We start from the raw sequence: 26,679 nt of genomic DNA, 5'->3' as shown, positions 1-26,679 counted from the left end.
CTTCATTATATTCAGCTGCTAGATGAGTTACCCTATTACAGCTGGAGTGCTGATGTTCTCGCCTACATGTACAGGAGTATGTGTCGGGCAAGCATGGGCACTCAGAGAGATGTTTGTGGTTTTCTGCCGCTTCTACAGGTGACAATATATTCGAATAATCTGTTCATCAGTTCCAACTCTACCTAGTTAGAATTTATCTTAAACCTGACGTCAACTTTCTATGTTAGGTTTGGGCTTGGGAGCAGTTCTTGCAGGTTCAGCCACCTCTACCACAATTACCTCCTAATGTAGCACTTCCGGAACTCCCTCTATCCAGGAGGTGGGTTCTCCGCCGTACACTTTCATGAGAGTATGATTCCTATCATAATATCCCCCTCTGTAGGGATGTGTTGGATCTGTTGGAGGGCGCACAAGTAAATATGTACCTAAACTTACCTGGTATAGATTAACTTAGTGTTGCGCATACTCATGATTTGTGTTCTTATTTGATAGTTCATCTGGACACCGTACAACGATGATTTGATAGCTGGCCTACCAGCTTATTGCTGGGCCGGCCAATTGATTTGGAGCACTTCTGCCCCGCTCATATGCCTCGATATTGTGGAGCATCATGCCTTGGAGCGGGTACTTCGCCAGTTTGGTCGCGCCGCTATATTGAGCTATCTATTCTTATGTAGGTTTCTACTAGACTGGCGGCCCCTTTTACTGATCCTGTCAGCACCACTGATGTTCATGATGCAGCACATCCGGCTATTAGGAGGCGACTTGATGATGACGATCCTGATAGCGTACCCAAGCGGGATGGGATGCGCCTCAGGCTAGCGGCTGCGTTGAAGTACACTGGATGCAGGACACATTGATTTTCTTGTTTTATCTTTTTGATGTAAATAATATTTTTGTATATACATTAACAACAATTTTTATATAATACGCGCATTACTTTTTTAACTCTCCGTTCATTAGTTAGTTTCGTACTACAACACAAACACTTAAATTCTATTCCAATTAATAAAAATAAAGTTCATTACAACTAATTTAGTTTAATACTAAAACACAAACACAAATACAAACATAAACACAAACATAGCAACTTAACATAATTAAAAGTCAATACAACTAATAAAAATACACGACACAAGAAACATAAAGATAAAGCGATACACTAAACAAACACATGTCAATGTTTAGTCACTACCGCCCATTATTTTCTGCTCCAACCACTTAAATTGTTCTTCCAGCTTCTTTTTTTCATCTTCTACCTCTTTAAGTTTCGTTTTCAACTCCACAACCTCCCTTTTATGTTCTTTTTCACGTTCCCACTGTTTTAAACAAAATCATTAAGATCGTTCAATAATTCTTTGTAGTATTCCTGATAACAGTGTTCATCAATCCATACCTCAAAATCGCAAATAGGTTTGCCGGGAACCTTATAAAACTTGTTCAAACATTCCCAGTAGCGGCGTCCAGCTTCACCATTATCCCAACAACTTCGCATCTGGCATTTTTTTCCACACTTGTACCTTGGTACATAAATAGGTTGAGACATTTGTGCATATTTTAGTTATTGTTGAGTGCATAAAATAACTAGAATGAGCCTGTTATTTATAGGCAAGACAACACATATAACGTATTATTTCACCGCTCTAGATATACGCATAACGTAGTATTTGACCGCGCTATGCTTTGCGTGTTAAAGGTTTTGACGGGTACGAATCAACTTTATGTCAGTTGGCTAGCTTTTTCAGTTGGACAAGACAACACATATAACGTATTATTTCACCGCTCTATATATACACATGGCGTAGTATTTGACCGCGTTATGCTTTGCGTGTTAAAGGTTCTGACGGGTACGAATCAACTTTATGTCAGTTGGGCAGCTTTTTCAGGTTGACAAGACAACACAAATAAATAAAAAAACAAACATAATTAACATTAAATTAATCAGCTTTATGAAATTTCAATGTTGTTTCAAGTTCTTCTGAATATATAATTTTTTTAATTATCATTAACAAAACTGAAATGGAAAAGTTCAACTCATAATTAACAAACATAATTTTATTTTATAAATCTTGCAACATAAACAAAACAACTAAATATTACAACATAAACTCATTGATAGTTAGGCACAATAGAAGAACATCCACCACGAGCTTGATTACTGTTACCACCCAAAGGACATTTTCGACGATCGTGTCCTATTTGCGAGCATATACGGTATCACTAACATCCATTTGGTTTCGTATACACGTTCTCTTCTGCACCTATATTCAACGCAAATAGGACTTGTTACACACCATTTTAAATGGCTCAGGCGGCCAATAATGCTCAGCACCCACTGGCTAGAACTACCCACTATATGTGTTTAGGTACTTCACAACACTATATTATTGATCAACATAGTTGGTTATACCTAAACCAACTTTTTGAAAGCACTTGATGGCATGTGAGCAAGGCATGTGGTAGATGGACCATTTCCCACACGAGCATAACCTTGTAGATTCATTTACAGTATGTACATTATTCCCTCGATTTCGATGGATAGCAGTGCGAACTTCAAAAACATTTCTTTTGTTATCATACTGCAAAAATGAATGCCAATGTGCTCGCCATCTGTATTTCTCAAATCTCTTCATCGGCACTAGTATAAAATCAACACCCCTTTCCATCAATGACGTTGCAGCTGCATACCTCTCAACAAACCTCTCCGCCATCTGCTTGAATGACATCCGTACCATGCCCGTGACAGGCAATCCTCTTGCGAACTTCAATAACCCGTTGAAAAACTCTGACACATTTGTAGTTAGAGTTCCCCAACGTCTGCCACCATCCGCATGTAAAGTCCACTTTTCAGGGTCATGCCGCATTAACCAACGATAGGCTGCCTCGTCTTCTTGCCTAATAGATTCCATGTGCCTCCGAAATTTATGTTGTTTGTGGTCTGTTGCTGCCATCCACATCAAATCATGCAGATCCTTGTTGGGATATGCCTTCTGGAAATTGGCTTTAAAGTGCCTCACACAGTAACGGTGGTAGGCATAAGGTTTTTGCCACGCAGACAAGTTTTCCACAGAACTTAAGATACCACCGTGCCGATCATATATTAGACAAATACCGGAATGTTGTTTGACAATGTGCTCTTTCAAGTGGTTCAAAAACAACGTCCAAATCTTTTGGCTTTCATTGGCACAAATAGCATGTAACACCCCAAATTTTTTACAATATTTGCATTCTTGATTGAGCATTTTTTTTATAACGAGGAAATATTTTACTTTGCACTTCCTAAATATAGAATGGTCAATATATGAAAATTTCTTACTTTAGGTTGTGTTAATATTGGCAATGAAGTTCCATGGTGTTGCTATATGTAACACTTAATATTATTTTGACGAGTTGTTAGTAAATATAGTATATAATTAAGTTTTGGGTTTCCAACCTTTTGTATTTATCTAAGAATATTTAGTAGTTGGGGAACCATTTTATTTCATATTTATCCATAAACTCCCTATTCTTTTACTCTTCATAAACAAAGAAGAATAACTATCTACCTCTCTCTCTTTCTATCTCTATCTTTCTATCTCTATCTCTCTATCTCTATCTCTCTCTCTCCTCCGTAAGAACAAGAAGCTGAAGTTTCATCAAAAAAACAAAACCATGGATTTCTACTAAATCAACGCACAAAATTCGTTTTTGGTGAAGATCAAGTTGCTCCTCTTGGTAAGTTTCTAAACTCGTTTTTATACTAGACATCTACTAGTATTTTCTACATATCATTTTGTACAGAGCTCCGATTTAAGTGATCCAGGACTTTATGGAAAGATATTTCATAAATATATAATTTTTATGAAGGAAACAAAATCTAGTTTTGTTGGTATATACCTGAAAAGGGTCAAAAAGTACAGGACAGGTGCTGCCCAGATTTTCAGTTCTTGAAATACTCCATGTACTGCTGTTAGTAATCTTAGCATAACGTTTTGTTAAAAATTGATATGGTGGTGATTCAAGATGTTCTGAAACGGTAAGACATAAATCTACAACTTTTGTGAAGACTATAAAGTCTAGTTTGTCCGTATAGATCTTCAAAGCTGAGTCACAACTCGGAATAGTGATACTGTCCAGAATTTCTGTTTCAAACGTTTTTGGGTAATTTTCACCAATATCATGTTTAGTTGACTTGTTAAATCACTGAACTTATTTAGATAATTGATTATATATTTAAGGTATATAAACCCTTGAAAAAAATCAAAGGGGAAGTGTTTGAGGAAGTGGACAGATTTGGTTTGTTTACGGCGTAGACGATTCGAACGTCCCCAAGTTGTGATTGAACTGTTTTGTGGTAAAATACCAAGGTTTGTGTATAAACTTGTACTCGTTTTGCTTGCTGGAAATATGTTGAAATAACCTGATATATTATTTTTCTTGTCTTCGAATTATATTGTTATATTCGGATTATATCAAGTCTTGTAAGAAATTTGCTAAATCGCCCATTCGTACGGATTGTTTGATCATTTTGCATTCTTGTTGGGACTTTTTCCTTCTTGTGGCAGTGACTTGGTCACTCACTTGGCATGCCTCTTGATTCGTATCTTTTGTCATCTTGACTTTGGATTTGTAGTTCGTCTTGGATTATGGAATTTGTCCGTGTTAAGTACGAACTAGGAAGCCATTTTTAATATGGTTCTTGATTCTCTTGTCTATTGGGTTTTGACCCTACTTAATTTGGGGCTTCGGTCCATCTTGATATCTGATTATGCTTAGTGTGATGGCATGACGTACATATTGGGCGAAAAATGGATATTTGGTATACTTCCTTAAATTGATAGTATACACTTTCTAGACTCTTGAACATTGTTATTGATATTTGGAAACACTTCAAAGTTTGATATTGGTATGTTTGATATATTTGTTCACTTATTTTAAATTATGTTAAATTGAGCTAACTATGACTGAAAAGGGGAATTGGAGAATTTAATGACTTCAAGCCTAAAGTTTATACACCACTAAGCTTTATGCTTAGCGATAGTTGTTTTCTATCGTAGGAAATGTTCGGGATGAAATCTGAAGATGGCCAGGGTGAAGTAGTCTCTTTGGGAGAATTTATGGAGATCATATTTGCATATGCACCTTGGTTTGCATAGTTTTGGGACGTGTACATGATATACATGATATATATATATATATATATATATATATATATATATATATATATATATATATATATATATATATATATATATGTCACACTTATGTTATTTGGAGGCTTGTTGGATTTTAAAGACCAAAATCTTGTAGCTTGAATTTGTAACCTATTTTATTGTATTAGGGTGTTTTAATAACTCAAGACTTGTAATATGCTGAATTTACACTTTCTCTTGTAAATATGTAGAAAAGGAGAAAACTAGTTTCCTTTGTTTTTTATATATACCCGATAGTTTGAAATTTATGTACAATATAAACTTGCGGTGATTTTGAATGATTGTATAAATCAGTTAGGAAGTTGCTTTAATCTGTTAATGTTTTGACATTGTATTTCATTTAAAATAAAATTATGGTGTATTTTAAAATAAATATATATATTTCACTTTCAACCTTTTCGCATGGGCCTACTTCCGCTACTAAAATTATTCTAAATATTTTTATTAATATCTCTTTTAATATTTTGTAAATAGGAAATTAGATTTGTTTTCCTAAGTAGTACCCTCCCAAAGGGGTTGCTACATAGCAAAAGCTAGAGGAAATATATGTCCATTAGCATCTACTGCCACGGCTATCAATAGCTTGATATCGTACTTTCCATAGACATGAGTGTTTTCTATGGATATTATGGGCCGACAATGCGAAAAACCATCAATTGTTGGTTTAAACGCCCAGAACACGTAATTGAATATATATTCTGGTTTACCCGGACTCCGCTCAAGCTTCCATTCAACAACCATCCTGGGGTTAAAGTACTGCAGTGCGGCCATGTACCTGGGCAGAGCTGCAAATGACTTATCCTAGTTACCATAGACTATTTCAAACGCTCGTTTGAGCCCGAGATATGCCTTTTCTTTTGGTAATGGTATGGCCATGTTCTTGGTGGACTGATGTAATGCACTCTTTGATTTTATACCTTATGGACGCTTCGATGTGTGGATAAGGACAAGAGAAATCAAGTCAATATCCAAGTTGAAGTGATTCCCGTTGAATGTGTCCATTTCGCATGTGTGGGTGGGAATGTATTTACCCACTTTCCACAGACCTGTCTTCTTCTTGCTCGCACGCAACATCCAATCACATGGACAAAATCAACAACCTTGTATACAACCGGACTTGACTCACATACCGCCATCTCACGACACTCTTTTACATTGTGCATTTTACAAGACCTGTTTACACGCGCTTTATCATGAAAAAGCATGCCCTTTGCCAGCACCGTTGGTCTAGACTCATCCCACATTGCTATCCGAATTTCATCAAAATCCCTTGTGAGAGCTTCCACTTCCGGCATGCTTGGATAGTTATCAAGGTAAGGAATCTCCCTTGAATGAAACGGCACTTGGGACTCGTACACACTTCGTCTAGGGGGTGGAGCATACTCTCTGGTCGAATCAGGTCCTTCCTTTTCATCCTCCTCATCACCATCCTCACAAGGAAAGGGTGTATCGTCTCCAGATTCATCAGCATTGTTGTCGTAATCACTGTTCTCTTCCTCACTCTGTGCATCTGCCAGATCCCGATTTAATACGTCATCTTCGGGTAATTGAGTGAGTACATGTGGTTCAACTTGCTCGTTTTCACTGCACAATCAACAAAATAATAAGCTACTGAAATTAATAAATACTTTCCATATAGCTGTATCACTTCACTTACAAGTCGTAATGTGATGAAATTCCATGATGGACATTTTTATTTAGGTGATGACTACCGGATGGACCACCATGATCCAACATACCAAAACTATGCTTGGGTTCATAATTTGTAAAATTCATATCTGGTCGGTACCCCTGTTAAATGTATGAGCGTTAATACAAATTCAATACAACAAAAATGTAGAATCGTAACACAAAGGAAAATTAAAGTTTACCACTCGTCTTGTGAATTAGGAAAACAGGGGGTGATAAGTTTAAATCAAGGAAAACTCTTTCATCCAGAACTTGTCCGGAAAAAACTGCTCCAGAATAACCACTCGATGACTGGGGGTTACCCGGAACCTGTCCGGCAACCTCATTGTTGGGAACATCTTCGACCTTGACGTACATATCCAACATTTTGATTACAAGAAATTCCCGATATTCATCCGGAGTCCTCAGAAAATCCCTCAAAGTTTCATCATCGTAGATGTTTAACTCCGAGTAAAAAGCATACCCTTGCGGAGTGACGGAATACGGATATCTTCCGATTACTTTAAGTATCACTCGGTGTTTCCTCACACTCATTTTTTTGCATAACAACGATATCAATTTATCGTACTCCATTGTAAGTGGTAATTTAACATGACCCCGTGGAGATAAACTATACCTCACTGAGTTATTCTCCATCACAACCTCACCACCCCACCCCTCCCCCAATATAATGAAACTCTTATTCTACGCTCTTCAGACATTACGAAAAAATGCTTGAGAATTTAACAAGAAGAAAAGACTGAATGGGAGTTAGAATTTTTTGTGAATGGATTTTCCTAAAATCCTAACCCCTTTATATAGGAAATGTGCAAGCCCGGGGGGGTTGAAATTTTTGATGTATAGCGCTCTTTGAATATACGCTATACACATTTAAATTATTTTTATATCAGTTAACTTATTGGTGGGCCCATAATAAGGGGTACGTGTTGTATTTGTACGCTATATATAGCGTGAAAGTACAGCACGCTATACCTGTGTCAGTAAATGTCAGTATATATAACGCTAAATCACACCACGCTATATCTTAACGGCAAAAGTTACTGTTAAGGTATAGCGTGGTGTGATTTAGCGTTATATATATAAATGTAACTTTTTTTTACACCTATTTGTGTATCTTTTGTCCCAAAAGACAACGAAAAGGTTCCGGACTCAAACAAGAAAAACCAAAACCAAGTTAGTTTGGGTTGAAACTAGTCAATTTCTGAAACCAATATAAATTAGAATATTAATCCAAACAAGGTAAAAGAATTAAATAATGCTGCTTTGTACTCTTGTATACATGGATAGGACAGCAGAACTTACATAAATAAGGAAAAACTTATTATAGTAAATAATAATCGATCTCAGCCGGGGAGGAAGGGGAAGCTATATGTGTGCTGGTAAGTAAAACGACCGTTGGATATATTAAATGAAGTACTTTATAGCGTCTGAGGCTGACACTTGTCCATATACACAATTGTATGAGCTCTAAAATTTCTATAAAAGGAACCTAAAGTGGTCCAAATTGTGACAAGCAGAAATTCATGATCGTGCTTTTAATAAATTATACCTAGTGGGACAACATAAATCCATGAGAAAAATATGAAGTATATTCGAAAATGCCCCTTTGTCTCCATTCATCAAATAAAAATATTGAACAGATGTTTGAACCAGATGAGGTCAAACTACAACAGCATTAGCATGCCAACCTTTTCCGTAAAAAGTTGCACTTTAGATGTAGAATACCACCGTTTTGATTAGGAATTTAGGATAGGCGTGGGATTACATAGTGCTATTTGTGGAGAAAGATCCTTTTCGGTCTCAATCCAAACCTAATTCCAGGTCATCTCTCTTTTCTAGTATTGTTATTTCAACATCACAAACAGCTGGCAATATGCTCAAACTGAGGCATCAGAAGAAAGGTTAATTTTTAAAAGAAAAAATAGCATTTCATGGACAAAAAAGTACGCACCCAGACAATATTTGGTTGAAGTTGAGTCTTGACTCTACTTAAAATCTGAAGAAAGGTCATAAAAATTTTAAGAGAGTATTAACTGCTTATTCCAGCCAAATTAGGGGACAGAAAAGAAAGATCGGGCTTACCAATCATCCCTTAAAACTAGTACTCCTACATACATGCAAGCAACCAGTTAACAACAAAAAGAGCAAAATATAAACATGATTAAACCATGACCTGATATTTCCTGTGTATGATCAGCGTCCAGACACTAATATCAATACACTTGCATATATATCATCATTTCGAAAGAGACGTTAGCCAAATGTCAGAAGATACAGAATTGAGCCTTCCATAATAATTTAAGGAAACAGAAGCACCATTCTGATCCCAAAGCTTGTCCACTGTACATACCAATTTGAGCCAAAAAGTTTCCTTTCTTATGAAAGCTTACCAGATAATTAAAATCCACTTTGGAAGAAGCCCCACAGATAGTTTCCCAAGGACACCACTTGGCAGGAGAAGCTGACAACGAATACCACCAACCCCTCTGAAGTCTGAACCTCTTACCTCCTTTGTCAAACAAAATTACTACTAGTTTAAACTGCCAATCTTTTTAATAAATTAGTAAAATATTTTATAATACGAAATTCAGTTCATTAATGATAAAAAATTAACAACTGATGGGCAATGATCTACAGAAATATCTGGTGGAGTTAACTGTCTACACACAATCTCGCCTTACAAGCTAAATGAAACAAGAAACTCAGGAACGAGACACAAGAAATTAATCTTTCCTCAGATCCATTTCTTCCCTACGAATGCCATCAGCATTTAATACGACTATCTCCAGCCTGTCACCCTGCAATTAAGCGGAGCAAATTATTCAGAAATATAGGCTGATAGTAAAAGCTTTTTCCTAATAATGTGAAACAAAGTTTCACCAGTCAACTAAGTATATAGGAAAAGACCACCTAAATATTTCACCACTTAACAGGTATTTGTGAAACATATAAAGCAAAGCCAAAGTAGGGGCTGGAGGGGAGGGGAGAAAAAGGGAAAGGCAATTGGATGTTTAGTCGTGCTTAATGAACCCAAAGTCCAAGAAGTAAACGAATTTGAATTCTACAACAGATTGCCTAAAAGGCATCATATAAATGACTTACAGTGTATATATCCCTTTCTGTTGCTGAAGCGAAACATGTCTTAACTAAATCAATGGCTTCTGATTCGGAAAGTGGAGTAACAGCATCCTGTGGAGGTCATGGAATCTTCATTAGGAAGAGAGCATCTTTTTATCTTTCTCCTCATTTTTTAGGAGAATATCCAATGTTTCATCTATGTGAGAGAAAATTTGAACAGATTAAAGTAGAAAGAATTACAAGAAAATACACATGACTTCACACCATAACAAAACAATGACCCATATTTTTAAGTTTTACCTTACCTAGCCCATATTGTACATATTTTGAAAGCATTAGCAAATTCAAAATCTGTGTTTTTACAACCATTGCTTCTAAAAGTTATGGAGTTAAATCTCACAACCATTCCTTCACTCTCTTCTTGTTACATCTTCTACATATGCTTCAAAGGGCCGTGTATTTTCTGCTTTTCCCCCCTATTTGCAATGTCAAAAAATTGAAGAGTAGAAGCCTACCATTGAAGGCCAGTCAAAGCTTTGCTTTAGAAAATAGGATTTTCTGAATTTGTTAGTTATTTGAATTGGGTGTTGTTCTAATTGGTTGAAAATATCAAAAGGAGTTAAAAATTTAAATTTGAAGTGATTTGGAGTAGATTTTAACAAGATTTGAGTTAAATTTCAGAAAAGACGCAAGGTAGAAGACGAAGTCAGCTTTTTGTATAATTTTGTATAATCTTGTATAATAGTGTATAAGCACATCTTATACACCTTTATACAAGCGTCTGTAGACGAACTTCTTCCACGATTTTCACTTACAATTCTTGTTCAAAACCAGTCCAAATCTCCATTAAATGACTTCAAATTTTATATACAACCTCATTATACTATTTCTAACAATTCTAAATAACACACACTCTAAATTTCTTATAAAATCAAATTCAAAATTTAAACCCACATATTTAAGCTTGTTAAAAATCTAATTTTCACCACCCAAATGGATTTGGTTTGTTGAACTAATATTTGAGTCACAGTTACTGATTCAAAAATTATTTTAAAAGCTTGAGCAATCTTTTTTAGAAATTAAATAGTAATTTCGAGAATCTATTGGAGTTGAATATTGAGTATTAACCTATTATTTTTGGGTTAGTTGGTTGTAAATTGAAAAATGGGCTATAAAATTGAAAAGTAGGGAGTCCAGTTGTTCTTATGTGAAATTTTCTCATTAAAGCATGGACCAAACCTTGGCAGGCAGCAAGAGAGGGCTGGGAGACTTCAGTTGGTTGTCCAGGAAAGGCATGATCAGAGTTGAACCAGAACCTTGAGAGCTGTAGCCAACCCTCTCATATGATCCAACAGCATCATATGTGAAGACACATCCCTTTCCTACAAGATTTATGGATGATATTATATAAGCTGCTTACCAGCAAACACTACAAATAAATAACCCGAAGAGAACATTTCCACCGATAACCGATTACCTTCATTGTCAAGGCCACCTAGAACATTGAACGAATAGTAGGGGAAGAAACGTTTGTAGTATAGCGTGTTTGAAAGCAGCTGGCCCATAGCTGGACAGCTCATCTGCTTATTGTGCTGATGCTGGTAGATCTATTTTCAAATAACAAACATCAGAACGTCATATCCGATATCTCATTAAGGATGTAAATGCTAATAGGGGATTGTAATACAACCAGATTATAATGTGAGGCAAAATTACAAGTGATTGCACCTTTACTTTGCAAAATTAAACAACATTAAGCAGCTTCGAAATTACTCCTCCCCTCCTCCCATGCTTCAATGCAAAATGGTTTACCATGGTGAATAAAATTGCTTTTCTAAGACTGTAAATATATAAAGGGAAGTGGTGTTCAAGGATCCTGCTATGAGAATTTCATTGCATTAGTAAACTATTATCCTAATTAGAGTTTAAGCTGCACTTGCCTGCTCTACAGTTATTGGACTAATTTTTATTTTCCTTTGTAGTCTTTTACTTAAGTACTCGCTTTTTATGATTCCTGAAAACTCAAATACAATACAAATTAGATCAAATTTAACTTTTCATTCACTCACTTATGGGCTAATTCTTTGTTAAAAAGTAAGCCAAACTTCACATGTAATTACATAACAACCTACCTATGAACCACATCCTGCATTAAGCAAACACCAGACACAATCCCAAGCAAGTCAATTTTCCGACCTTTTTCCAATTTGCAAACCATAGATATATTTTGGTAATTATCCATGGAACTGTAACTATTAGTTCCATGGAACTGTAATGCTTGTATCTTGCATTTGATACGGACAGAACCAAAAGTGGAACAAAAAAATTTCAAAGACAAAAACATTGGCTTAAACATATCAATAAGCTATAATAAGTAACCAGCTCAAATCAATTTTTCTTCGGGAAAGATAATCAATCCATTTCATAATACAATTAACATTTAAGTATGGAACACTAAATTTCCACATTTACTAGAGCTTTTTGTTTTTTATATTTGAATTTTCTGTATTTTCTACAGTTGTTATAAAGTGATAAAACTAAATAAAAATGAAAAGTAACAACTAAAGAAATATTAAAAAGAAAAACATTATACAGTTTATGCTTGTGGGCAAATGAATTTTCAGTCTAATCCAAAACTTCTTGTACCCTATTCAATACCTTCGTCAGTCCAATCCAAAATTTCCCCTTAAAAAGAAGAAAGAAAGAAGGAAAACCAGACCCCACAACAACATCTCAATACCGTACTAGTCGGGGCGGCATATGAATCCTCACCTTCCATTTCGCTTCATTCGGACAATTTCATTCCAACAACAATAAGTATGCCTCAGTCTCAAACAAGTTGGGGCGAATAAAGCATGGCACCATGACTAAGCCTTAATGCTGGTGTCGCCAACATGTACCTTTTGCTTCTATTATATTTTACTTTTTCCCCCTAAATTTGCATGTATTTCGAGGGATTTTAGGTCTTTCGAGATAAGTTCCTTCAATCTAATATAGGTCTATCTCGTCCCTTTTTAATACCTTCTATCTCCATCTTTACACCTATGGACCAATCTATGTAAACCATGACCAAAACCATTTCAAACGATTTTATCCTCTATGTGTGCAACTTGCATCTTTTGTAAGATTCGATCTTTTCTGATCTTGTATTTCCTTTAAACACGAAGAGCTTTAATTTATGGATTCATTTTTACCCCCCCCCCCCCTCCTGCCAAACAATCATTTCCTCCCGCTAAATTTATTTTAAATCTAATGTATCAGACTATGGCCTCTATTGCTGTCTTTCTACCACATAATGTGATCTCTTTTCATATAATAAAGCAAGCACATAATGCAACCTAACAATCAGTACTGTTGTTCTCAACAAGCCCATCTGCTCCCACATGAAAAGATCAGATAGCACAAACAGGTGAAGCGCACTGAAAGTTAATACGACGACAGCTTGCATGCTCCCTACCTAACTGTCTGAAGAAAAAAGGATTAGCAAAAAACTTCAGTATTTTACCAGATGCCTAGCTGCCAAAACCTTTTGCAAAGCTCTCACGTCAGCTTGAAATCCTGAAGACGCCAGCACACATTTATCCGCTCTACATAGTCAGATAGTTAACACACAAGGCTGGTGTATTAGAAAAAGGTTTGCGTGTAAAGATAGGAGAGAAACCAATTAGTATCATGACATAAAGTGAAGAAAATTACATCTACGGCATATCCTTTTAATTCATTCTATCATGCTAAAATTCATAGGCAGAGACCTGGTATCTAACTTTATTGTTTATCCTGGAAGTGCAACCATTGCTGCACTCTCTCCCTCCCATGCCAGAGGCACATATAGGGTAGTGGGTTTCTCAATCCGCTTCTCAAAAGGATTTACTATATGCATGGTAGTAAGCAAATACAGTTTTTACGTACTAAAGGTAGAATACATCTACATTACTATAAAAGTGGGAACCCTATAACTAAAAAGTCAAATTACTTAAATGCCCTTCTAAATTAACTAATTTTTCTACTCTTTAAAAATATAACGTCAAATCAAGAACAGGCAGATCTAATTGCCATTGGACGCATCCCTTCGGCATCAGCTGCCAAAAGATATGAGATGGAAATGTTTACAAATATTGCAATTATTACTTCATGATATAAAAGTCCCCCGTACTTATAGCATTCAATTTCTAGCAGTAGTATTAAAATGAATTCAAAAGAAAATTACTACTTTAATTGCCTTGACATTGTCTTGTGCTAAATATATAAATATAAATTTTAATATTACTGTTTAATTTGTCCATTGTTAGTGCCTCTAACTCTTTAGCTGTGTAAGTTTTAGCCGAGTTATAGTTGAGTGGGTAAAACAAAAAACATACAACCATGTCTTATATATACTACATGAGTCTTGGAAATATTGTTGAATCATTTTCTCAATATGTAATATTTCAACATTAGATTTGCATAGTTCATAGTTTAATATACTTTCAAGAGTATGATAGAAAAGTCACGATGGTTGCTTGCGACAAATGAAGGGCATCAGATGGATTTCAAGGCGAGATCTTTATATTTGCCTTAAATACGGTTGCTATTTCTTGTTGTAGGTCTTAGCATTCTGATCTGCATCAGTTTGAAATCCAAGAGAGGATAGAAACATGTAAGCTTTGGTCTATGATTCTAGGCAGAGGCGGACCTATGTGGTGAGGTGAGGGGTCTCGATATATATATATATATATATGGGACACCTTAAATATTTTAAGTGTGCCCCCAGAAACAAAGAGGCGGATGGGTGAAGTGGTTGATTTGTGGCCTTAAATTCCTAACTTTGCTGGGGACGTATGTTCGAAACCCCCTTTGGCCCTTTAGTTTTTTTTCCCCTCCTTTCTATTTTTATTCTTTGAGTACAATATAATTTATATTTAATAGCAAATTGCTTTATCTTTTACTTTTATCTCTTTTTTTTAATTCAATTATAATTTAGTACTAATATATAATAGTTAACTTTATTAATATTTTAGTTCTTTGATTACAATATAATTTATATTTAATAGCAAATTATTTTTTTACTTTTATCTTCTTCTTTTTTATTTCATTTATAATTTATACTAATACACAATAGTCAACTTAATTAATTTTATTCATTCTCTTCCCATACACCCATTTTGCGAAGAAATCTCTGTTTCTCTTATATATATATATATATATATATATATATATATATATATATATATATATATATATATTCGGTTTTTTTTTTTCTTCTTTAGAATTTTATCGCTGGTGATTAGCATACAGTGGTGCCCCCATAGCGCTCAAATCCTGGGTCCGCCTCTGATTCTAGGGGATGAATCAAGGAGAATCTAGCAACAAAATCAGGCATTTCCATAACTTTACTTATTATTTATTTATTATATTCTGACTTTGTATTTTTGATGAAACACAATCGATATAAATGTTAGGATACATGATATCTTTATGATGATCTTGAAATACATGTTTATTGTATTTAAGAATGAATTAGTTAATATTAAAATTAACTTCATTATTTTATTACTAAATTAAAAGTCGTTAGTTGACGTTTATTATTGTTACATGTACAGTCAGACCTCTCTATATCAGCATTCTTATATAATAGCACTTCGCTATAGAAGCCAAATTTTTTCGGAACCAAATCTCATGTTCTATTATAATATATGTTTTCTATAACAACAATTCGCTATAACATCCAAAAATATCCGAAACAAACGAGGTTGTTATAGAGAGGTTTGACTGTATAAGAGTACGTGAAAATATAGTTTCATAGTGGGAAATGATCTAAAATATTTTATTTGGAAGGATCTTGTGCCTATACTTGAAAGTTGTTTTGTTATGAGATTAAATAATGTTGATATTTTTGGATATTATTTTAAAATTGGCGACTTTTGTGAATTTGGCGTCTCTTAAGAGAAGCATAATCCATTACTCCCTCCGTTTCAATTTAGATGATGTAGTTTCACTTGGCACAAAGTTAAGGAAAAAAGAATACTTTTGAAATATGTGGTCCTAAAAGCTCGAGGGGCAAAATATTTGTGGGGCCATGATATTTTTGTGGCTATAAAAGCTTTTCATTAAGGTAAAAGTGGGTAAAATAAAAAATTTAAATTGTTTCAAATATAGAAATGTGTTTTTTTTAACGGACTAATAAGGAAAGTGTGTCATCTAAATTAAAACAGATGGAGCAATATTTAGCATTATATGCTTGACCATAATTTTGTATTTCGAAATGTATACTTCCACCATGAGAAAGAAGCATTGTCAAACTATGTTAACTTCAGTTGTGCTTCAAGTGACATATTCAAGTCCTTTAGATATTAAATGACCTATGAAATTGCGTTTAAATGATGAACTTGGAGAATAAATTAATACTTTAGCATGAAAAGATAAGAAACCCCAAACTTGTTTAGAACACCGGCGTAATAATAGTAATTATTGTAACGTCAAAAAAAGAAAGAAGGACATTAATTGTCAAAACAATCTCAAAGTAATATTTTTGAATTAATCACTAAATAAGATATTTCAAATTAAATATTCAGCTACTTAACCTTATAAAGTTTTTTTGTGCAATATTAAATTCCTAACTTAATCGATTATGTTTTATACATTTACTTTAATGAAGATATTAGCAGCTTATGTTTCAGCCTGTTTTACCATTGCACCACATTCACATATTATTCTGTTTGTCTTAAGTTAATTGTCTCTTTGCAATGGATTTTCAAACTATGGTATTAGATTGGATCATTGGAACCAACACATGAATCTAATTAAATTTTAATTTTTCATCTTTGTAGGTTCAGGCGATATCCAATTATTTGACCCTGATATACAAGCCATTATATGATGAAGATCCATGTTAATCATTCAAAAAATCTTGTACGTACTTTATTCTTTATTTATTTAAAATTTTGTTTTATTAATTTGATATTATTTTATTAAATCGTGTACTATATGACTCGGCATACACGTGCAACGCACGTGCCGAGAAACTAGTTTTACATAAAAGACGAACCGTGTTGCAGAGATCAAGTGGGTTCAAAAGAAGCCACAAGTTTGAACTTGGTATTGCCTCATGCTAACTTTTATTTTATGTAGTGACCAAACCTCGTCAAGCAAACAAGTAAAACAGAACTGCAAATAGTCCACACATGACTCATCAAAACAGAAATGCAATCCAGATTTGCATACTGATCTTTTGTGCACTCCCTTTTTCTCCTTTGCCAACCAGCACTCTCCCACCCCTTGGTCCAGCCTATACCTGTTAATCGGGCCGGGCTGGCCTGTTCATAACCCGGTTAGACCCAGTTCAGCCCAAGTCAGCCCGGTACTGTAGGGGATGGAGACGGGCTGGGAAGGGTTGGGCGGGGAGACGGGCTTGGACGAACAAAATTTTGGTAACTGGTGCACCGGAACCCGGTTACCCGTTATCGGATTTTTACCGGGCTATAGCCCGGTTACCGTTACAAAAAATTTTATTTTATTTTTTAAATTTCTGGACCGTTGCCAACGGTCAAATTCAAAAATGACCATTGGGCAACGGCCCTTTTTGCAGAAATGGCCATTTCGGCCTACCCCCTTGAGAAAATAGCCCCCCACCCTCTAATAATTGATAAATTACAATTTTAACCTTTTAAAACTATAAATAGCCCCCCTTCTTCTTCATTTTTCTCACAATTTACTCTCTTACTACTCTAATTCTCTCTTGATAATATTGATTATTGCTCTTTAATTCTCATTTACTTATTATTTCAAATTTCATCAAATATTTAGTTTAGCCACTACAAAATTATTATTATCAAATATCAAGTATTCAAGTGAAGTGTGGTATCACGTATAGGTCTATCAACTGAAGTTTGATATCAAATTTAGTGCGACATCCGGAATCCCGGTACACTCGTTGCATCTCTTTCTCTTCTTTGGTGTATATTTTTATTTTATTATTTAGAATTATTAATTTAATTTACTTAATAGATATATTAAGAGCAGCCAAAATAGCGTGCACTAGTAGGGGCGGTAGTAGCAAGAGTAAAACTTCTAAAAAATCAAGAGGTGGTGTTGGTTCTTCTAGTAGCTTTACACATATTTCTGAAAGTTCACCTGAAAATTTAAATGTAAATTATGAGCGACTTCAAGAAAATTATGGTATAGATGATAATTTAGATGATATTCAATCACCTGATAATCTTGAAACATCACCAGCTACACCTAGTAATGCTAGTCAAACTCAAAATATTAGGGGTGGAGGTCATGGTAATACAAGTAGGCCTCCCCTCCCTATTAAGAAGAATCGAAGATTAAGAAGTGTTGGAATTTTTTTGAAAGAGTTGAAAAAGATAAAAATTATGTAAGATGTAAAATTTGTAAGGAAGTTTATAAACATGAGACCGGAGGTAAGGGAGGGGGAACGGTATTCCTAGAAGTACTTGTAGAGCTGATATCTTTAGGCTTTTTGGACAATATCATACATATATCCGTTATTTGTTCGTCAGTCTTTCTTGTAGAGTTTCTCTTACTTCTGATATTGGCCGTATTGTAAGTGGAAATGATTATTTGACTGTTACATGCCATTGGATATATCATAATTTTTGTATGCAAAAACATATTATTACTTTTAAATATGACGAAGATCAAAGCCATACCGGTGCATTTATAAATAATACAATCCATGAAGTTGCTATATTTTATAATCTTGCAAAAAAAGTTTTGCGTATGTCATTTGATAATGCTTCTAACAACAATGTTGCTATTACAATATTAAAATTGCATCTACACCCCCCACTTCTTGAAACATTTCATGTTAGATGTGCATGTCATATTTATAATTTAATTGTGAAGGGTGGCCTTGAATTATTTAGAGATGAGATCACTTTAGTTAGAAGAGTTGTTGGTGTAATTCAAGGAAATAATAGAAGTGTTAGATTAAATGCATTTAGGGAAAAATGTGTACAATATGGACTAAACCAAGACTCATGCCTCAAGAAATAGCTACTAGGTGGAATTATACTTATTTATTCTTAAAATGTTGTTATAAATATAAAATGCCTATAACTGAAGTTGCTAATTCTCATTGTACCAATCCTAACCGTTTGTTAACATCTAGAACTTGGGATGCCATCGAAGATGTTGTAAAAAATTTACAAAAATTTTATGTGGCTACACTTGAGTTTTCTGGAGCTTGTTATCCTACTATTGCAAATGGTTTAGTTCATATTGCTGAAATTTCTCTTTTACTCCATAATTTGAAGAAGAAAGAAGGATATACTTCTGTTGTTGAATCTATGCTAGATAAATTTAAAAAATATCTACCCAATTCCCCCTATTTACCTAATTGGTGCTATTTTAAACCCTTCTATCAAAATGGCCACTTGTCGTCAATTAATCACTGCTTTATATGTTTATATGGATATTGGACCAACTGAAACTCCTTATATTGAAACGTATTTCTGATCTACGCAAACATTTACAAACTTATTATAATTATTATGCTAACATTGTTGATGTTTTTGCTGCTGTACATGCAAATATTCCTTCAAGTTCAGTTTCAACATCTGGGACCGGTGCTTTGGATGATAATGATGATGTTGAAGATTATTTGATTTGGTCTACACTAGGAGAGCATCAACAAACCAGTAGCAGGAATATTGATGAACTCCAATTCTACTTGCAAAAGTCACCAGAGCCCCGCACAAAGGAATTTCTACCGCTAGGTCGGTGGAGGAGCAACTCAAATCAATTTCCTGTTCTTTTGGCCATGACTCGAGACGTGATAAATGTGTCGATTTCAACAGTCGCATCAGAGAGCGCATTTAGCCAAGCAAGGAAGCAACTAGGAGATACTTGTCATTCATTGGGAAACAACGCTTTGGAAATTCTAGTGTGCTTCGGAGATTGAATAAGATCAGAACGACGAAATCAAGAGCGTGAAGAGGTAGATGAAGCGGAGGACCAAGAAATTGGAGATATAATGGTTTATGGTTCCGATTCAAGTAATGCCGGAAACCAAGAACCTCATGTTGACATGGATGAACTTACAAAAATGATGCAAAGCATGTGATGTACTCTTTCTTATTTTTTATAATTGTTGCAAATTTTTAATTTGCAAGTTCAAAAATAAAAAAATCAAATATAGAACTTGCAAATTCATTTGAAGTATTATTTATTATTCAATGAAAATATAAAATGAAAGCTTTCGGAGTTTGATCCTTACATATTGCCTATTGGTCTTATTAAATAATTTTTTTAGCCACTTACTTTCAAATTTCAATTTTAAAGTTAGTGCTAGTTAGAAGAGTTGTTGGTGTAATTAAAGTTTAATTCTAAGCCTTAAAAGTTTGCAAACACTTAAGTATCAATAGCATTGAATAAGAAAAACAAAATATACTTTAAAAAAAAAAAAATAGCCCGGCGCGGTCCGGACCTATTAAGCCCGAACCCTGACGGGCCCAAAAAACCCAAAATATCCCAGCCCGTAACAGCCCGGAACCCAGCCCACTAACCAGCTCGGAACGATAACTGGACGGGCTGTTTTTTTCCGTGTCCAGCCCAGAACAGCCCGCCCGATTAACTATTAACACCTCTAGTCCAGCCTCCTCTCCTTCTCAATTGTCTAGCATCACCTAAATGAGATTAGTTCTCTTCTTTTCTTTGTATTATAATATAATAATTATAATTTTAAGTAAATAGTTATGGCTTGAAGTGATGGTTCTTTGTTAGTCTTTTTTTTTTTATAAAAAAAATTAAATAATAGTTTGGTTCATTCACTTGATACGGAAACAGCAACAATTTGAATAATTTGCTAGCAGTTAAAATAGATTTTTTGCTAAATATTTACTACTCCATGTATTAACAGTTTACTCATATTCAACCAACACAAAATAACTTCATTTTATCCAAGTATTTAAGCAAAGAAAAAGAAAAGGAGAAGGCAGACAATTGCTTTGAGGCCACATTATTAACGGAAAAAGGTAAAGCCATGCCCAGTGCCACTCCAATTGCTACTAGTGTTCTCCCCTATTCCAAAGCTTATGATAAAATTGTGCAGTATAGAAGGCCTACTTTTACTATCTACGGAAACACCAAACTAACTAGGCTTCCAATTACCAACCAAACTTAATTTTTCGAGATTGCAATGCATTGACTCCAACAATCAAATATATAATGCAGTATATAAGCTGTGATTAGCCTATTCCGTAATATTAACCAGCTCAACGGAACAAAAAACAAGTTAGTAACTGAAACAAAAAAAAACGTACAGTTTAATGATCTTGGAGTAATCGCGAGTAAGAATGTTGTAGCCAGTGGACATGCGAGTATCTGCTGCAATTACACAGTAATCTGCTCCTGCTACTGCCACGCACGTTCTGCAAAGTGGTACGGATAGGACATAAGCACCGACATGGACAAGGGAAACAATAGTAATTAATGAAACATTACCCGCCATTGTTGTCATAAGGAGACCAGTTAGCTTGCTGCTTCGTCATGGTGATTCGTTGAGAGAGAGAGAGCTAGGGCTGAAGAAGAAGATTGAATTTGAAGAAAGAGGGAAGAACTGATGATTCGTCTTCAACAAGTCATCGACTCTACGCAGTAAGATGGGCTTATTATTAGAAGGCCCCCGACTACTTCCTCATTAGGCCCAATGTTCTGTCCATGAAGCAAACAGGGGTCAATAGTAAAAGACCACCCAAAGAAGTGTCATATTTCTGCAATTTTTTGCTTTTTTTAAGTACGTACGTTACCAATATTTGGAATATATCAAAAATTATTTGTTAAACAGTGTTTGTTATAATTTGGTCCATTTATTTCTTGTATACTCTTCAATTTCAATTTTAACTCAACTACTCTTTTTCATTAACTTAACCAAATACTTTGTGTTTGGACATTGTCCGTTCACGTGGAAAATTGAAGACTTGGATTTTTTAGTGTGAAACTATTATTTCATCTAAAATGTACTATTCAGAACTAGACACTAGAGATTGCAATACCACCTTCAAACCTTCATGCAACAACTCATTCAAAACCCAGACATTGATCTGGGAAATTTCATTCCCCCAAAACCTCTCGATATAACCAATGAATACGATAGGGCAAATATCTTCTTTCAAAAACAAACTCCTAGCTTACGAAATGATGGCAGATTCTGGGACAATACACCTCGAAAACAACGCCAACCAAGTTGAATCCCCACCCTCTTGCTCAACCCAACCTATGGAGGAAGAAAAGATTGAGGAAGAAGATTTAACTACACTGAACACCAAAGGCATCAAACACATCCATTTTAACAGATGAAGATTGAAGCCGTATGTACTCTTCATGGAAACACTCCCTAATTATTAAACTAATTGGGAAGCGTATACAATACCAATATCTAATGGAGAAAATCATCAAACTATGAAAACCCACAAAGCCATTCCTCCTGATCGACCTAGGCCATGACTACTTTGTGATATTCACTAAGGAAGAAAACAAGATCCAAGCCCTACAAAATGGTCCTTGGTTCATTAATGGTCACTACCTATCAGTTACATAATTGGAACCAAACTTTGTAGCATGAAAAGAAAAACATATTCACACGGCCGCATGGGTACGCCTACCATAACTACCTGCGGAATTCTATGATGGAGTAATACTAAGTAAGATTGGGAATTCTATTAGAAAGTTTCTAAAGGTGGATGCATGCACCAGTGCAACACTAAGGGATCGCTATGCAAGATTATATATTGAGATTCCACTAGAGAATCTGGTCCAACCTAGCATTCTAATTGGATCTCACCTCCAACAACTATCATATGAAGGGAAAAACATTTATGCAAAAATGTGGTCGGCTAGGACACACTAACACCTCCTGCCCATACATCCCAAAAATCCCAGTAGTCATGGAAATTCAAAAGCCATACGACGAACATCCTCTACCAAATGATAAGTGGCACACTGTCTCCTTCACGAAGAGAAAAAACTCCAACAAATACAATAATACAGAGAAGCTTCACTCCGTACAAAAAAAACAAAGTCGCGATGCCTCCCCAAATTCCAAAACAGGTATAGCCATAAAACAAAATTGATGCAACATCAGGTAAGTACCTTAACACTCAAAAGAAAATTTACAAATCAAAAAAATCTGATTTTAATGTTGTCTCTTCGTCTTCAGAGCCTTCATTATTTAATTACACTACCACCTCCTCTTCCCAAGATTTTGAAAACCCAAAAGCCTTGGATCACATGCCCACAACTAGAATGCATTCTTCCATAAAAGAGGACATTAATAGTATTCGTACCTCTAATAAATTCTCATCTTTCATGGAGGAAGACAATAATTCCTACAACTCTAAATCCCTAACGGATAATTTCAAATACAAACATTCCTCCAAAACCACCTCTTCGATACCCTCTAGGCAGTCCACATCTCCAAATAACACACAAGCTAATCCAATTTTGCCAAGTGGCATAGCAAAACCATGCAACACACTAAACCTTAACCTACTGACACCTATGCTAAATACTACTACAAATCCAATTGAACGTCCAAATCTTCAAACAACCCACAACTTTGACATACACTTGGCCCAACCCACTGGCCAAATGTCACCAAACCTTAAAGAACCAATCACCATTAATCCTTCTCCCCAAGAAACCTCAAACCATATGAAAATACAATCTTCAACAAAATTATTTCAATCATAACCTCTAAACACTTACTCAAGCAATACTTCCTCCTCCTCTATATCAACTAACTCCACTCCTCACAACTCCACAAACGACTCCCACACTAATGCAAATCTCCCAACGGTTTCTAATTGCAAATCAACCACCCTTCCCGCCGCAAATACCCTTCCACCCACCCACTTATGTAACACTACCACTCCCTCTAAACCAAGACCCAATGTCTTGGATCGAGCAAGGCCTTCGAGGACATGTGGCCTTCTTCCCCAAGACCATCAACGGCCAGGAAGTATGGATTGTTCTTCAAAATTCGAACTTCTTAGAAGTAACAGACTCGAATCGTTTAAAAATGGCCCAGATCTAAGAGATACAAACGAAAATTAGGGTTTTAAAAGAAACCTAAATACAGATGGAAGAACCTGCTTAAAACTTCAAAGATCATAACAAATATAGTATGACTTTGCCCAAAATCACACCGGAGAAGCCATGAACAGCCAAAACAGCAACCCTAGATACAAGTTGGCATGACCCAGGGCCCTTGACAGCCTCAGAGAGGATGAGCAAGGCAATGGAGGAGCCATTGGAGGCCTGAGGTTGAAGAGTGGTCGCCGGAGAAGATCGGAGAAAGGAGGCAGTTGAAAAGGATTTAAGGTTAGGTTGAGATAAGAGAGGAGATGAGAGGATTTAGAGGCGGTGGGCTATAAAGAATGACTAGGGTTAGGGGGTATTAGGATTTAAAAAGGAAAGAATGGGTATGGACCGTTGATCTGGGAGATCAACGGCCAGGATTTGACCGGGTAGATGGGTTCCGAGTTTGGATAAGTGTATATAGGGTCTGGTTTGGGTATTTTAATAAGAAATTGGGTTGGGTTCGGTCCAATTTGGGCTGCAATTGAAATGCCAAATCCGGCTATAATTTAAATAGTCACTTTTCCCTATTTAATTTATAATAAGTAATAAACAACTTTTGAAAAAATAATTTTCTATACCAAAATGATTTAAAATATGTAATTATCATTTTAAAATATAGGGACCAATTTTATGCATATAAAATGTAATTATACATTAAATGGGCTAACATTGCAATTATATGCAATTTAGCTTAAAAATACCAAATGCAATTATAAAAATGCATAAAAATAGATTAACCATATTTTGGTATAAGTATAGAAATTAAATGAATAAACCATCATAACAATAATTTGGGGAATAATTATTGGGATTTTATGAATAAAAGGGGAGGAAATAAATCAATTTAAATCCTTAAAATTATGAAAAAATTATAAAAACCTTGTGCATACTTATATATGCATATATATGCTATTTTAATGGTATTTACACATATAAAAAATATATAAAAACAAATTGGGTATCAACAGCTGCCCCTCTTTACCCGAGAAGGATGAAAGAGTTTTCGGGTAAAGAAATGATGGCTAATTTTGACCGGATGGGATATTTTGAAAGATAGAGGCCGAACTCCGGTTTTCTAGTTGCCTGCATATCCCTAGTTTTATAGGAATTAGGCCATGTGTAGTTCTGGATTCACCCGCGAAGTAGGCCAATGAAATTATTGCAAGAACAGACACGAGATGTGGAAACGGCTACGGTGAGCGGTTAAGGCTCGGACGGTTGGAGGGAACTGGAGCGAGATTGATCCTGCTAGGATAGTGGTTTCTTACTGGTTACCTCCAGATAAATTATGCTACAAACGTATTCGCGAAAATTTAAACATGATGCAGATTCCTTTCGGACCATGAAGGTTGTCTTCGGATGGTTAAAGATGACGTCCTTGGACCATGATGTCATGGACCATGAATTGTTTATTGAGGGATTCGTAGTCCATGAAATGGTGTTCTCAGGCCATGAAAATGGTGCCTCCTAACCATGACGCCTTTGAATAATGATATGCAAGTTCGAGAGATCCTCAGGCCATGGTATGGTGTCTTCCGGCTATGAGAATGATGCCTTTAGACTATGACACTTTTGGATAGATTGGCATTGTTTCAGCCCATGATATACAATAATATGATGTAGCAAGACAAGGCTTAGTCTTGTGAAATGGAGGGCAGAGCTTAGCCTGATTGAAAAGCAAATAGATAGTAGTAGAAATAGAGCAATATCTGTGCAAAGAGGGACAATGCTTAGTCCCGTGCAAGTGGGGAGGCAAGGATTAACCTTATGCAAATGGGGAGGCAAGGACTAGCCTCATGCAAATATATAGTCAAGGACTATACTCATACGAATATGGAGTCAAGGACTAGACTCATGCAAATATGGAGGCACGGATTAGCCTCATGTGAATATGGAGTCAGAGATTAGACTCATGCAAGTATAGAATCAAGGATTAGACCTATGCGAATATGGAGGCAAGGGTTAGCCTCATGCAAATATGGATTCAGGAATTAAACTCATGCAAGTATGGAGTCAAGGATTAGACTCATACAAACGTGGAGTCAGAGATTAGACTCATGCAAATGGGAAGCAAGGGTTAGCCTTATGCAAATATGGAGTTAGGGATTAGCCTCATGCGAATATAGAGTCAGATATTAGACTTATGCAAATACGGAGGACATGGATTAGTCCCATGCAAATGTGGGGGACATGGATTAGTCCCATGTAAATGTGGAGTCCATGATTAGACTTATGCAAAAATGGAGGACAGGGATTAGTCCCATACAAATGTGGGGGACAGGGATTAGTCCCATGCAAAGAGAGAATAGCAGATAAGGGTAGTGTATGTCTTAGCTGGAGATATATTCGGTATCTGATGGTCAGATGGATGGTGAATTTGCTTTGTGTATACATGTTTCGCGAATGCTACCGTTACATCAAATGTGCTTGCATTCAAAGAAAAATTGTAAGTTTTTTTGAGGGGAGGTTAGTTCTTGCTTCGTCTACCGACCTTGCTCTGCTCCGCTCTGGAATCCCCATTCGAGTTCCCCTAGGTAGCGCCTAACTGTTATGGAAATAGAATTTTCGAAAAATATGCAATCATTGAAAAAAAATAGAATTGTTTTGGAAGCGTATTGATATATCAAATAATTTTTGA

At 35.6% G+C, this 26,679-nt stretch overlaps 2 protein-coding genes across 2 annotated transcripts; both read right to left on the bottom strand.

Moving 5' to 3' along the window:
• Window positions 1-5,828: 5,828 nt before the first annotated feature.
• Window positions 5,829-7,486, bottom strand: LOC142175094 (uncharacterized). Its single transcript, XM_075241588.1, has 2 exons — window positions 6,850-7,486; window positions 5,829-6,776 (listed from the first exon to the last, which is right to left on the bottom strand). Exons 1-2 carry the CDS (start codon window positions 6,966-6,968, stop codon window positions 6,149-6,151), a joined length of 747 nt encoding a protein of 248 aa, XP_075097689.1. The 5' UTR covers window positions 6,969-7,486; the 3' UTR covers window positions 5,829-6,148.
• Window positions 7,487-9,412: 1,926 nt separating this feature from the next.
• Window positions 9,413-21,565, bottom strand: LOC107798889 (proteasome subunit beta type-1-like). Its single transcript, XM_016621922.2, has 7 exons — window positions 21,405-21,565; window positions 21,224-21,331; window positions 13,465-13,546; window positions 11,437-11,566; window positions 11,199-11,341; window positions 9,984-10,070; window positions 9,413-9,679 (listed from the first exon to the last, which is right to left on the bottom strand). The coding sequence occupies exons 1-7, from the start codon at window positions 21,449-21,451 to the stop codon at window positions 9,605-9,607; spliced, it is 672 nt and encodes a 223-aa protein (XP_016477408.2). The 5' UTR covers window positions 21,452-21,565; the 3' UTR covers window positions 9,413-9,604.
• Between the last annotated feature and the right edge of the window lie 5,114 nt (window positions 21,566-26,679).

Source organism: Nicotiana tabacum, chromosome 3 (genome assembly GCF_000715075.1).
Source record: "Nicotiana tabacum cultivar K326 chromosome 3, ASM71507v2, whole genome shotgun sequence".
Classification (NCBI taxonomy): Eukaryota; Viridiplantae; Streptophyta; class Magnoliopsida; order Solanales; family Solanaceae; genus Nicotiana; species Nicotiana tabacum.
This window is presented reverse-complemented; position numbering and strand designations above follow the sequence as displayed.

What these genes read in the sequence shown, in the direction of transcription:
- LOC107798889 (XM_016621922.2), bottom strand. Translation starts at nt 21,451, where the DNA reads ATGACGAAGCAGCAAGCTAACTGGTCTCCTTATGACAACAATGGCGG. An exon ending in AGGTGGCCTTGACAATGAAG is followed by an intron (nt 11,342 to 11,436) that starts GTAATCGGTTAT and finishes TAAATCTTGTAG; the next exon opens with GAAAGGGATGTGTCTTCACA. An exon ending in CTCTCTTGCTGCCTGCCAAG is followed by an intron (nt 10,071 to 11,198) that starts GTTTGGTCCATG and finishes TGACCTCCACAG; the next exon opens with GATGCTGTTACTCCACTTTC.
- LOC142175094 (XM_075241588.1), bottom strand. Translation starts at nt 6,968, where the DNA reads ATGAATTTTACAAATTATGAACCCAAGCATAGTTTTGGTATGTTGGAT. An exon ending in ATTTCATCACATTACGACTT is followed by an intron (nt 6,777 to 6,849) that starts GTAAGTGAAGTG and finishes TTGATTGTGCAG; the next exon opens with TGAAAACGAGCAAGTTGAAC.